Source organism: Mchenga conophoros, linkage group LG18, assembly GCF_057382185.1.
Source record: "Mchenga conophoros isolate Kocher_MC1m ecotype Shallow Benthic linkage group LG18, M_conophoros_male_GT1.1, whole genome shotgun sequence".
In the NCBI taxonomy this organism is placed as follows: Eukaryota; Metazoa; Chordata; class Actinopteri; order Cichliformes; family Cichlidae; genus Mchenga; species Mchenga conophoros.
This window is the reverse complement of record NC_140543.1, coordinates 26682833-26697130: the sequence shown is the minus strand read 5'-3', so window position 1 is coordinate 26697130 and position 14298 is coordinate 26682833. Positions and strand designations below refer to the sequence as shown.

The 14298-nt window shown below is 40.4% G+C and overlaps 1 protein-coding gene across 5 annotated transcripts in view; it reads right to left on the bottom strand.

Annotated features, from left to right (window-relative positions):
* The window catches only part of LOC146554002 (low-density lipoprotein receptor-related protein 8-like), an 88419-nt gene that overhangs the window by 55067 nt on the left and 19054 nt on the right, over positions 1-14298 (bottom strand). For all 5 annotated transcript variants that reach the window (XM_085255272.1, XM_085255269.1, XM_085255271.1 and 2 more), the window contains one exon: positions 1836-1958. In XM_085255272.1, coding sequence (XP_085111398.1) covers positions 1836-1958 — 123 coding nt within the window. The remainder of the gene's footprint in view (positions 1-1835; positions 1959-14298) is intronic.

The window sequence follows — 14298 nt, the reverse complement described above, 5'->3', positions numbered from 1 at the left end:
AAGGCCACGAAAGAAAACACAATGTTTGCCAACGTGAATTGGCCAACACCAACTCAGATGTTTAAATAATCCAACCAGCTCATAAAGACAAAGTGAAATCATCAGTGCACTCCCCAAAAATATGTTCAATGAATACAGTAAGTAACTGAGGTTTCAGGAAAATAGTCACCTTACTTGGAGGAAAGATTATCCCCTTGCTCGGTTATTTCTCCAAAGTGGCAATACTGTATGCAAAACGAGGGCTGTTGAGGACTTTGTTTTATTCACATCTATCATGCAGGTACAATTTATATATTTTTTTATTGTTCTTCTAAGACCTGCACTTTATGTAGGTAAAAAAGAGGGACCATTTTTTAATGCAAAGATCTAACACAAACTTAAAATGAATGTGAATGTGTTATGTTTACATGAAAGTTCAAATAAACTCAAATCAATGATTAATTGTGACAAATAACTGTGATCTCAATATAATTGTTATTATCATTTTGATCATAATCATACATATAAACATATTATGTGCTGATTCTGTAATGTTTAAACTCTAATACAGTTTTATTATTAATGTAATATTACTGAGGATATCATTTGCCCAATGAACAGATTTTTGAAGCTATATTCCATTGTGCATTTATTCTCTACCTCTTCTTAAGAGCTTATTATGTATGAGTGAGGTTATTTCTGTGCTTTGTCTGATGTTTGACCCCAAGAGAGTCTCAAGCAGCAAGGGGAGAAAGAGAAAATTATCAGTCAAAGACGGAAAACAATTAACAGGCTCAAGCCTCCCACACTTGAGTCCCTGCTTGGATATCGAGTCAACTCACCTTACGCTGTCAGTATCCACGTGTGGGAGAGTGAGACTGGCAGGGTCTACAAGTGAGCCAGCCAGATGTCCCAGGTTCTAACAGCTTGGCAGAAAACGAATCAAGGCCTTTATTGCACTCAGCATCAGACACTGCTGAATACTGAAGTGTGTGGGCGAGTGGAGGCAGGGGGGATAACTTAACTGCCATCACAGCCATGATAACGAAGGAAATTAAAAACTTGAGTACAGGTTTAACAGGAGGCAACACCACAAAGAAGAAGGTGTGATTTAAATGCAGCACACAAAATACCCCCAAAACCCCACTAGCAATATACTTTGCTAGCCACGCCTTCTTTTTTGCACAGTGCCAATGAGTCTGACTGACGTTACAAGTCGCTGGAGAAGTTTAAGTTAATATTAAAAACAGTGAACTGTTTTTTGTAGTTTTGATGCAATTTTCGCATTGACATAATTAAAGTCCAATATGGCACAAACACAAACTACACCCAAAGTATCCAGAACTATTTCTTCCTCCCAGGAACTCCAAAGAACTAAAAGCTTCCTTCGGGCCACTGACTGCAGTCCCAAACTGCGACATGGAAATTTAGACAAATCAGTCCACTGATGGTAGAATTTTACAAAAACATATAGTCAGAACTTGACTTTCTTTATCTCTTTTTTGTGTCTGTATGAAAGATTGTACCACACATTCTTAGTGACAGGGTGATGGTGGCCCTCTGACAAAACTTTGACAGTCTGGCACCTTCCTTCCAGGCTGTTTGGATGCATTTATTAGCCTTTTAGAACACTACCACTGTGAAACAACCTCTAGTTCTGTGCATTAATTGACTAAACTTGGCTTGACTTGGTGTGTACAACGTTCATAAAGTGACCATGAAACCAGCTGTGCTATAAAACTAAGTTGAAACCAAATTTCAAATTGATCTTGATGGTGAATGCTAAATGGTCTGGTTCTTGAATTCAAAGTGCTTTATACTACAAGTAATGTGATCAGCTGAATGATGTCACTTACTGCAAGTCTCCTCTGCCTCATCGGACCCATCCGGACACTCTGGTTCCCCGTCACAGCGCCAGCGTCCTGGGACACACTGCCCATTCAAACAAGCAAACTCTGCTGGGGCACATGTTTTCCTGGCTGCTCAGACAGAGAAGCACAGACAGAGCAGAAAAGAATCAAGACAGGATGTTAGAAAAATAGTTAAAGCCATATATAGTCTGCAGCAGAACTTGATTTCTGTCATGAAATTGGTAGAGTTATCATAATCCCTGCAATTATTCCCTTCATCAGAGATCAGTCTCATCATTTCTTACATTATTCCTGTGCAGTTCTCTATAGTGCATGCTCTCCTTCCAGATATCCTCCACTAATTATCTACACTTTCCCCATTTTCTTGACTTTTATTCATTGCACTGCCTCTCCCTCCGCGTTCTTCCTCCCCCTCCCTCAATCTGCTGATCTCCAAAAACAGTCTAATCTCTCCTTCAGGTTTTCCATCACAGAGCAGTGAAATGGATGTTGATTGCCGAACACTACAAGCTCAGGGAGGTTAAACCTTTTACCTCGCAAACCTGTTTATGATGGAAAGTTACATGCCAGCAAGGCCACGGGCTGATAAACATGTCAGGCGTGCTGAGAATTGGAAATCAAAAATAAACACGAGTCAGGAAAAAAGGCCTGTTTAAGCAAGAAGAAGAAAACTTTCACCAACAGCCGAGAGCTTTTCACTGTTACCATCCAAAAAATTCTCATCAACTTTGTTTAAAGTGTAACGTAAAACATGAACTCTTGACACAGATACACACACACACACACACATAAAATAACATTTTTAAAAAGTACTCTCCACTCGTAGCACCTAAGCTGCTAGTATTGCAAGAGAGTCGGATACAGGCAGAGGGCAGAGCCATTCAATTTCCTCAGCTGGACCTGTGCTACAGTCTAATAAATCACTGGCTAAAAGCCCTCAGCTGCGATCTGTGGTGCTGTTACACTGCCACGACTGTTTCAAAGCTGGCTCCAATGTTGGCACTGATGTTTCAAATTAGATATAGCATTTAGAGTTGTCCTGGGAGCTTAAATCTAGCTGAGGGGCTGTAAAGAAATAGAGAAAGATATTTCAAAAGGCTTTCCTAGCAGTGCTCCTACTACTGCAGCTTCTTTCTTGACCTTGGTTTTATTTGCTGTCGTCAAACATTGGGCAAAAAAGGTTTCTCTTGACATTTCCTTCTCTATGCCACAGCTATAACAAACCTTTAGGTCAAACACTGTGAAGGACTTCAACTTCAGCTCCTGCACCACGAGCAATATGCCTGTAGTTCCAATTAAGAGGTAAGATGAGTCTTTAAATTTAAACCTCTCTTTGAGCATGTGTAAATAATATCCTGCTGTTTCCCGGCAAAATGAAATTCCCAAATTGTTGGGGAGCAATGGTAGAGGAGCAAGAGTAACATTTAAACTGCAAGCACATTCCTGGGACACACTGCATTACTTTACAATGTATTGCATCATGTACTGTAACGTAGCATCATGCATTGTATACTGAGCAGTGTGCAATTTGCATGCTCGGTCCTGTGTGTGCACTTTTATGGATGACAACCTGTGAAGTATTATATTATTTAAATTTACCACCAGATGCTGTCTGTGTCCTTTACAAATTCACTTTGGGAGAAAAGGTGGATTTTATCTTAGTGCTGACACTGATATGCACACTTACCGTTGTGCTGAAGAGTGTATGTTACTCAGGATAAACTATGGCAGCGCCTGAATATTTCATAGTATTCATTTGTGGGGTAGGTGTTCAATGTTGTTTTTCACAATCCATCAGAGCAGCGTGCAGCAGGTTGACTGCACACCCACCTCAAAGCAGTCAGCTGTCACCAAGAAGCACTTAAATAGGAACCTGCTTGTCTCTAATGTATTGTAATTGTAAAACCTGTTAATTACCCCGTTCTCCAATTTCTCCTGCGCCTATAGTCGGCGTCAAACCAGTAACAACTCAACCCTGCTGACGTTATTAGAGGAAATTATTAAGTGTGTAACAGGGTCGCTCCAATAAACATGCATTTCAGCAGTGAGTGTGTTTATCACAGACCGCTGTCTCATTAACTTGAAAAAATTCTAAATTAACATTCGTTCTCGCCTTTTCTTGCAAAACGTTATGAGCTGACCTTATTACATTACTGAGAGAAACACTCCCCTTTCTCCACGACTCCCCCTCTCTACTGCTTTTGTTCTTTCAACCCTAGGTCATTCCTTCCTTTTTTCTCAGCCTGTGTAAATCCCAGGCCTCTAAGTTTACCACAAAACAAAGCAAAAACCCTTTGATGGTTATTTTTCTTGAGTCGCTTAAAGTGTGCTGGTTTTCCAGAGCGGTGCTTAAGTAGCTTAAGTGACACACGAGTCCTCATTAGTAATGTGGGCTTTCACTAAAGGTGAAGACAGACAATATGTGGCAAACAGGGGATTGTGATATCCTTTTAACCCATCTTCCCCTCAAGTGTATAAACTCATTAGCAGTGTGCGCACATCACTTTTAAAGATGCAAACTGTGTGCTTCCTGCAACACACATGCATATTTCTAAAATATATCATCACTCATGTAGGTTTGGCAGGGTAAAGAAGGAAAAGGAACACACAGGGTACCCACGGGCACAATACAAGCTTTAAAGGTACCACACCTCCTGCGACAGAATAATTAGACTCATAAGATCTTCCCTACAAATCCTCGAAAAAGCCACAGTACAGTGAATGTTTTATTCAGTACCAAGTTGAACATTTTTAACTTCCCAAACAAACCTTTCATTCCTCTGCATTCAAATCTCTGGATGGGTATTAATACCGTGTTAATTAGTCTGACTCCCATGAGATGAACGAAAAGAAAGATGGGGCAGGATGAGAGCGTAAGGCTCTGTGGTATGCTGGTTAAGGGTGTACTTAAGACTGTTTTTGATCGCATGACAAAGTCTTTGAAAATCTCACACTGATCCAGTATGTGGCCCCTCCAGGTCAAGCGTGCCCATGTCATGCAGTTTCTTGCTGAGATGCTGAGCTTCTTACTCAGTACAACTGAGCCTGCGACTCATTTCAGTCAAGGTCTACAGGGGCCATGGTTCACTTGGCAATAATTACTTAGGCCAGCTCATGCCATCTGCTTGGAATGACTTTCTGCTTTAATTAGGAAACATTTTAAAATGTTAGGCTCGTGGGGCGTGGGGACCATGAGGGTGGGCTGAAGGGGAAAGTGACAAGGGAATCAGGAGGTAGGCCATTAGATGGAAAGCTGAGAAATAACAAGTGAATAATAGCGACAAAGACTAATGGTGACAAACTATAATAATACTTTATGGATCCCTAATGGACACTGTTTACTGTATAGGAACAGGCAATATTACTGTACTGCATTTGCCAAAGAAAGCACTTACTGAACTTAAATCCCCTTGACATGAATTACACACAACTACTCACATGCATTGCAGAGCTACACGCTGAAAACAGTACATCTCTTTGTTTAAGTATAAATGGCAGACAATTACACAGAGGCACGCCTCTCGTGCATCTGAGAAAATTCAAAAACAAAAGCAATCCAGTGTCGTTTGATTCTCGTGTCGTGAGCATTACAAATGGGACGTGACACAGGGAGAATGAAGGTGCTGTACAGGGGAGTTCACCCAGCCATGTTATGTCTCCTAGAGGAGGTACAGTGGGAAGGAGCTCTATGCTCTGGCAAACCCACCTGGAACCTCCTCCTCTGAGGCTGATGTTGTCAACATTTCACTGCTCCAGTTCCTTTTCATCTTTCTTAAAAACCATTCAAGTGGATGTGTTTGGCAGGCCTCTATGAAGTATTGGTTTTGCTGTTACATTTGGCTGATGCTGAGCCTTATATGAATAAGATATAAGTCAGTTTGGCTCACTGCTGATGTGACTGATATATGATTTTCCTCAGCGGTGGGGGTGTTAGTGTATAAATTGCAATGAAATATGCTCTATCATGCCTTGAGGAGCTTCTAACAAGCTTTAAACTTTTTATTTTTTTATTTTTTTTGCTTTTAATGTAAGATAGCTACATGGCTAAAAAGATAGCAACGACATGGTTGGTCACTCAACTGGCCCAACATGTTGGCCTGGAAAGGATTTCCCCCCTCTTTGTGTTCCTATTTCAATTTTAAATTTTAAATTCCATCTCCAGGCAACATCTTTTACCTGCAAAACTAATAGTATTTTTGTTACCCGAGTGTCATGTCAGTGCTGTCATGTTAGCATCTCAGTTTAACAAGCTAAAAGTTCGCATAGCTGGATAAATAAGCATTTAGATTTTAGATTCTGAAATTACAAGGCTCATGAGCACTGTTGGCTAATGGCTAACTAAGCTTCATGCAGTTGCTAGCATAGTAATAAACTCTTTCTATTCTCCCTTTAACTCTTCTTATTGTCAATTTCACAAATGAACGGCATGACTATATTGTCAGAATCAGGCCAGATCTATAGATTATCTAGATTAATATGGCATTTGAGACTTCATCTCGTGGACGGCACATTTAGCCACCACCATGTTGTATTTTTTAGAACGACATGTGACAATATTTGGTTGAGCGGGCGCTTCCCAACTTGGCTACCAAGCTGCATCTAGAAGCTGTACAGGTGCAGAGATGCACATATTGGCTATAATGCTAAAATACTAACAAAACACTAGAATTTCACTCACAGAACTCACAAAACTGAGTCACAAACTATACCACACAAGCCATGTTATTAGTCAAATCTGCTGGAAAAGCTACAAAATTTAATTCAAGTATCCACATATATGATTTTTAAAGGGCTCCATAGAGGTTAAAACAATTTTAACATGGAAGTCTATGGGGATTGACCACCTTTCGGGGCCAGCCTCAAGTGGCACGTAGAGGAACTGAAGTGTTTGGCGCTTCTGCACTGGCTTCTATTTCAGCCCTATAAGCAGCCCACTGGTCAGAAGATGTTTCACTGAGGCTTGTTGTCATGTAGCAAACATGAGACAATCATCACCAGACAGTCTCATTACTAAAAACACTTGGCTGGTAAAGAAGCTAATCTTTCTTCAGCAAAATCGAGCATGGCAGAGACTTTGTGTTAGAGACCTGACAGGTTCAAAACTGTTTAATATCTGATCTTACTGTGTAAGCGATTTGTATTTTCACATGTACCTCTGTTGGGAAATTGGGAAGAAAAGTGTAGCTTCAGCAGATATGTGATAACATCTTATAACCCCAATTCAAAAAAAAGACCAGACACTATATGAAAAAATTTAAATAAATACAGAACTCAAAGATCTGCAAATCTCATGAGCCCATATTTTATTCACAATAAAATATAAAAACACCAAATGTTTAAACTGAGACATTTTACTTTTTCATTGAAATATTAGCTAATTTTGAGTTTGATGTCTGCAATATATTTAAAAAAAAAATGAGACATGGCAACAAAAGACTGGAAAAGTAAGTGGTAATTTAAAAAAATAAACAGCTGGGCAAACATCTTGCAACTAATTAGGTTAATTAGTAACAGGTCAGTAACATGACTGGGTATAAAAAGAACATCTTAGAAAGGACAAGCTTCAAAGATCCAGTTTACAAAAAGCTGGATGTCCTTGGTCTTCATGCCCCCAGGATGGTTTTATGGTCCTGCAAACGCATCTGTTCACATATACTTTTCAGCCAGACAGAGTGGGGAGATGAGTTTTCAACCACCCGAGACTCTCCGGTGCAATTCTCCAAGATCCTGACTGCACGTTGTCAGATGCAGGTGACTTGAGCGACTGCTGAATGTTGACTGATTGACAAATGGGCTGGAACAGAAAGGGGGGCGACAGCGGAGTTCACCAGAGCGCCACCAAAAAAACTTCAGAAGAAATACAGTATGAAAAACACAGACAGTGGCTGCAGTGCACACTTTTAATAGCTTTTAACACTCGGTTTCACTTCAGCTCTTTATATGTTATAAACTTTGCTTTCCTTCACAACTGACTGACGTACCAACAACAGCAGTAACATCAATGGCCCAAAGACCGGTTGTAACACATACTTTTTACACTGCTTCCAACTGACAACAGAGCTCAGTGCAGGCAGACGGGCAGTCCCTGGAGTGGAGCGGACAGCGAACGCAGTACCTTTGCTCGACCATATAATCGGCTTCAGGAAGCTCAGCGCTAACAATAAGGCTGATTTTGCCATGGAAATTACTGCATGTGCTCAGGAACCGTTTGTTTGTGAAACACAGCTCACTGTGACATCTACAAATGCAGTTTATGCAAATGCAGGCTCTAACGTGTAAAGAAGAAGCCATATGTGAACATGATCCAGAAATGCTGCTGTCTTCTCTGGGCCAAAGCTCATTTAAAATAGACTGAGGCAAAGTTTCATCATCCAAAGTTGAAATTCTATAAATTTCAGAGAAGAGAAACAGGATGCATATTTCAGCAAGTCAGTGCTAAGCCACATGCAGCTGTGTCCTTCCTGCAGTCCAGACCTTTCACCATGAAATGATACAGGACTGCTGAGAAGCTACAATCCTGTATCACAGAAGAATCGGGCAACATTCCTCTCCCAAAAGTCCAACAGCTGTTCTCCTCAATTCCCAGATGTTTATGGATTGTTGTTAAAAGAAGAGAGGATGCAACACCGTGCTAAACATGGCCTGGCCCAAATCTTTTTTGCAACATGTTGCTGCCATCAAATTCAAAATGAGCTTACATTTTTTAAAAATTGTACTTCTGCTCAGTTTAAAAAATGGATATGCTTTAAGTTTTAAATAAAATGTGCATGAGATTTGCATATTATTGCACTCTGTTTTAATTTAAATTTATGCCATGTCACAAGCTTTTTTTGGTACAGGGGTTGTGCATCTTTAAATACTGGTTCAGATGATTTGTCATTTCAAATATTCACGACCTAAATTTGATCAATTTTGACTATTTTTATTAACATGCATTTATTTGTATGTATTTTGGGATGTTTGAAATAGTAACAATTCAAAATACCAAGTATGAAGTTTCAAAATGTAAACCTTTCTGTGGGGACACGTGGTCGTGTGACTGAGTGAACATATTAATGTGCCGAGTCAAGAGCAGAGCACACTCAATCACTCAGTGATGCTCTGGAGCAGAAAAGCAGACAGCTTTCAATCACCTGACATTCACATGCATAAAAACACACACACACCCGGCCCCTTGGAGAAGAATTATTTTCTTCCTTCTGATTTTTTTTCACCGTGAAGGATATTAATGACAGCACTTTCATTTTGGGGGCCATGAGAAGCTTAATAGGTAATGCAGTGATAAGCACATTCTCCTGTGGATCAGAAGACAAATGGCCTCATTAGCTCAGAGTGAAGTAGGGGAGTGTTGTCGAAGCAGGAAACATTATGTATCCCGTTAGCTTAAACCAGCATGCAAATGACTAACCCTGCTAAAATTAATGGGATATCATGATAGCATACAAAATACAGCGTAGCATCGACAACACTTGGGACAAGCTGTTCCTGAAATTGTTTTTTCGCAAATAATTTCAGGATTTAATTAGATTAATTCTGGCATTTACATTACCTTTAACTAAGATACATGCCTGTGCAGAGAAACCTCATGTAGCTTGGCTAAGTCTCCTCAGAGCAGCAAACAATTTCTCTTATTGATTCGATTTATCTGTTGTTATCTGTCAATAGAGGATGTCATTACGTATTTTCTCCTGTCACTCAGGTCTGTGTGGTCAGTGGTGAGCCACTGGAACCAACAGGAAGATGAAAAGCCACACAGGACTAAGCTCTAGCTCAGCACTGGTTGATAGAGTATTGATCCAAAAAAACACAGAGCCAAGTAGTGGCATCTACAGATGAAATCTCCCCTTTTCCCTCTTGTGTGCTGTGCATTTCATCCTTTTGGACAAACTGACCAAATGAAATAAGATAAAGCCAGGAGAATGGATTGATTACCCCTACCATGACCTACATTTCTGGGCTGCAATTAAAATAGCATGTGATAAATGATGGTTGTTACTATTCAAAGTTATGGTGATTTAAAGCTTCATTATTTGGGTCTAATTGGCCAGAAGATGGGCCTTGAGTTTTTGATTACTGATATGACATTACAACCTGTGGCAGAGGTGTTGTCCCTCACTCAGCTGCAGGGGAGGGGTGGTGCAGTGAGCTCAAGGGGTGGTGCCAGGCAGGTGAGCGGACAGGTGATGGTGATGGCACTGACGAGCTCTCTACTGCTTTTAGTGACACTGGAGTGGAGAGGAAGCAGGCTTCGTCAGGAGGTGTGCGCAATCTGGGCGAGCTGCAGTGCAAGTGTGTGTGCCAATCCAGAAAGTACACGGCTGTACACGCTGTGTGTGTGTGTGTGGGTCCTTCTACACAGCCTTTATACCATTCTAAATATTAAGACAGAAGCTGTGATATCTAAACCAACAACAAACATTTTCTTTAAATTTGTAAGGGAATGCCGATCCCCGGGAGAGGAGGCTACAAACACAGGGCGCAGAAAAAGATCCCACAGTATCCTCACAAAATCGCAAACTTTAACTGAAAGCTTAGCGTAATACACAGGAAGGCACCTGGCTGGGCAAACAAAACAACAGCAACAAAATATATATAAAAAATAATAATAGAAGATATATATAGTGAAAAACGTGAATGATTTCAAAATAAAACAGGAAATGGTTAAAAACTAAGGGGTGAAAAGAGTTCAGGATTTTTATACAAGAGACACTGAACTCATTAAAAGAAGATAAGCATACAGGCCAATAAGAACCACTTTGTCTGTTTCTAGGCAACTGCTTGTATCTGTGTTGGTTCAGTAATACTGAGAAAATAGTCACATGAAAATAAAGTTTCAGCAAAGCACTTCTATTTTAAGAATGCAGTCTATATTTAATAGATGATCCAATACTTTTATTTAATCTCTGGCAAATTACATTTAATGTTCAATACTCATCACGTCAGTGAAGTAGCACACAAGTGCAATCACACTTGCCTAAAAATTGCACACTGACAGACGAAGTATTGTGAAAAGCGTGAACTCATTTCAGTGCTCAGTTTTAATCGGCAACATTAAAAAAATCAATAAAACTTTGATTGTAGGTGAAATAGCCATGTAAAAATAATATGGCAAGAAAAAGTCATGTCCGATCATGTAAAGACTACCACACATCTATAATTACTAAACTCACAATGCTGTAATGCAGAATGCCGGAGGTAAGGGAGGCTACTTATTGCTGTTCACTGCCCAGCTTTTCTTCTGACCTTGTGTACTGGCCAAAGACTTACACTGTGCTAATTATAGCCCACAGCCTCCAAAAAGACATATTTTCTCTCCCTCCCTGTCAGGTCACATTGACACAAAAACCACCTTTATAAGCAAAAGACTGGGCAGCCTCAGCTTAAAAAGCTCCTTAGTCACCTTTAGGAAGCCCGGGAGTGATATTTTTTAGTGAAGACTTTTTAGGTCCAGCTTAGCTAAATCCCTAGAGATTTACCTTGAAGCCAATAGTATCATGGAGCAACATCACACTGAAGTATAGTGGATTGTGCACAAGCATCTGTAAGAAAGCAACAGGACACATCTGTATCTCAGTTTCTCAAGAGGTTTTCAAGCCTTTTTGGAGCTTTTTTTCACGCTCCTGCGACAGTCTGCTGCCTTTTGATCTTCAAGCTCATATATGAAGTATACACGTGGGTGGACAGGCACACTCCCGTGTACACCCTACCACAGAGCTGACACACTGACAAATGTTGCAGATATAACGCATACATTGGCGCTTACAAGACAAGCTTGCCAAGAGAAGCAAACACACAAATATAGGACGACACACATACACACGTACACCAGCGTTCACTGCGTGACGCCTTCTCCATGTGTCTGACCTTCTGTTAAAATCCTTTCTTCCTGTGTGTTTTTCCTGGTTTAGAGACACAAAATATGGTTGATCTACAGCCATATGTCAACAGTTTCATCCTATAACCTGGCACTGTCACTGGAATACACTGTGCCTTTATACAAACTAAAGGCAAGTCCAATTTTGCAGAGGACTCAGCATGTTATTCAGTGAAGCATGAAAAAGTGACATGAGCCGGTAAGATCTTACTGCATTTTAGAAAGCAACTAATTTCTACAATTTGTTTGCAGACACGCAAACAGCACCTACAGGCTCTATTTACACTACATTTATGAATTTATGGGATTTAAATTTTATGTATAAGTTGTAATTTAGAAAAAAAAGATAAGAAAAGAGATCATATCAGACACCAGAAGGTGAATCTAAGAATACAGTTTACACCTTATTTCAGGCTGCACTCTACCTTCTTTGAAAATGGTGTTTTAGTGCTCATCTCATTATGGAGTTAAAACCATTTCTGTACAAGTGGTTCTGCAGTTACACTTGGTGGTACAGGTACTTCTCTCCACTGTGTTCCCTATATTAAATCCAGCAGCCAGCTAATGATTCAGCAGGGAGAACAATCAGACCCCAGGAGTGTCAGAGAGGAGCCCAGAAGACATTACCAGTGAAATATGAAAGACATAGCTTCAAGAGTAAAGCTGCTAGAAAAAGTGATGGGAACCACACAAGAAGAGGGTGTAACGGAGGGAATGAAATGAGTCTGCACCGAGTAGAGAGGAGTACATCTTTGATGAACTACCTTGTTTCATGTGTTGAATGTGGTTTGTGTTACATCAACGTGACACGAATGTCCTGCAGGCAAAGTTTAAATAGGAACCAGCCCCTACTGCTGTCTCTAAGTCCACAGCAAGGGTCAGATTATGCACACTTTTCCACAGTTAGAGCTAGTGAATGCAGCCCCAAATCCTACTTTTATCAGAAATGAGCAGAAAAACAGGAGCCTTCAGAATAAATCTAATCCTACTAGACAGATGGAGTGGCCTCTTGTGTTAAGATAAAACGGTGAAGGCTTAACTTTTGATAAATGGCTGATTCTCTGACCGTTCACACACAGAAACAACAACCTTCGCAAACCATTTAAAAACATTACATAAGCAACCACTGCAGATAACAGTGCAATGTCAAAGAAATGCGGTAAAGCACCTGCTTATTGCGGTAAACTATCTAAATAAGGTGCCCTCCAAATGAACGAAGACAAGCTGGTTGCTGTAGTCTGTCACCTGCCCCAGAGTTTTTGGTTAATAAAGTCTCCCTGGCAGGGAAAACACACAGACACACACAGTTTTAGGACAGGTCCCTCAGCCAAACAGCTGACACCGTCACTGCTGCTCTTCCCCCAGAGCCTCTCCTGCATGCTTCGATAGAAATCAGCACAGCAGCCAGATGCTCCTTCCTCATAGCCTGAAAGAACACAGTCTGCGTAGAGTTCAAACCAAGACCCCGATGAACATAACTTATATAATCTGTAACGGTCATAACCTTTGGTACTGTGTTGAGTCCCTGGCCTTGCATTCCCCATCACAGCCTTATAACAGTCTACAAAGAACTTTTCCTCAGATATGTATTGATCACTCAGCAAACCTCGACTGCACACATAAAATCTTTCTTTGCAATTTTTTGCTTCAAATTAAAACTGTCCACACACCTTAACCTTGCAGGTATTCAGCAAAGGCACAGTACTTTACTATCAGTTGCTAATGGCACAGCAGGGGATTCAGAGGCTTGCTTGAAGGAGATATTCAAGGATATCCCTGCATAGAAAAGGACAGCATTTCATACTCTCCAGTGTAGAGCGAAAATCTCTTATCTTGGAAGTCCACATCTATAAAAACGCAGTCGATCCAGATTTCAAAACTATAACATGAGCCTAAAAAAAGAAGCAGGAAGATTGAGGAAAGTTAGCACAGGGAAAGCGGTTCACTTAGGAACATCAGCACTGCGAGTTTAGTGCTGTAGTTGGATGAGATGAAGAAATAAAAATATATATATTTATCTTCGCCTGAAAATGCGGTAGCAAGCTCACAACAGCCCCCCTGTTGACCCCCTGTCGCTCAATGACTGCGACAGTGCACACGCAACAGCATCATAGTGTTTAAACATCTGAGCTTTAACAAATACCACCAATACAATGCCTATAGTCCAGCACACAGTAACAACAGTACTTCAGCCTTTAAATGCACATCAGAATCACTGTAGTCAGTGTTATCATCAGTGTAAGTAGATACAGTGGCTTTTAGAAATCTGAGAAAAAAGCTGTGATTCAAAAATGAGAGTCTGACCTGCTGAGCAACAATCTGAATGCAGGGTTTTCTTTGTCTTCTTCTTCTTCTTCTGTCTTTCTTTCTCTTGGCAGGTGACAACACAGTATGATCGCTCTATGTACACTAACAAAAAGTCTACGTTGTCTTATTGGAGAAAATCTATGCCCTGACCTGTTATTTTTGTATTCTTGGGTATTTTAAAGCCAAATTAACAATTTTTATCATATTGCTGATAATCTTCCTTCAGCTCTGACTAAATCCTCTTTGGGGGGGGCTATTCCTTTATGA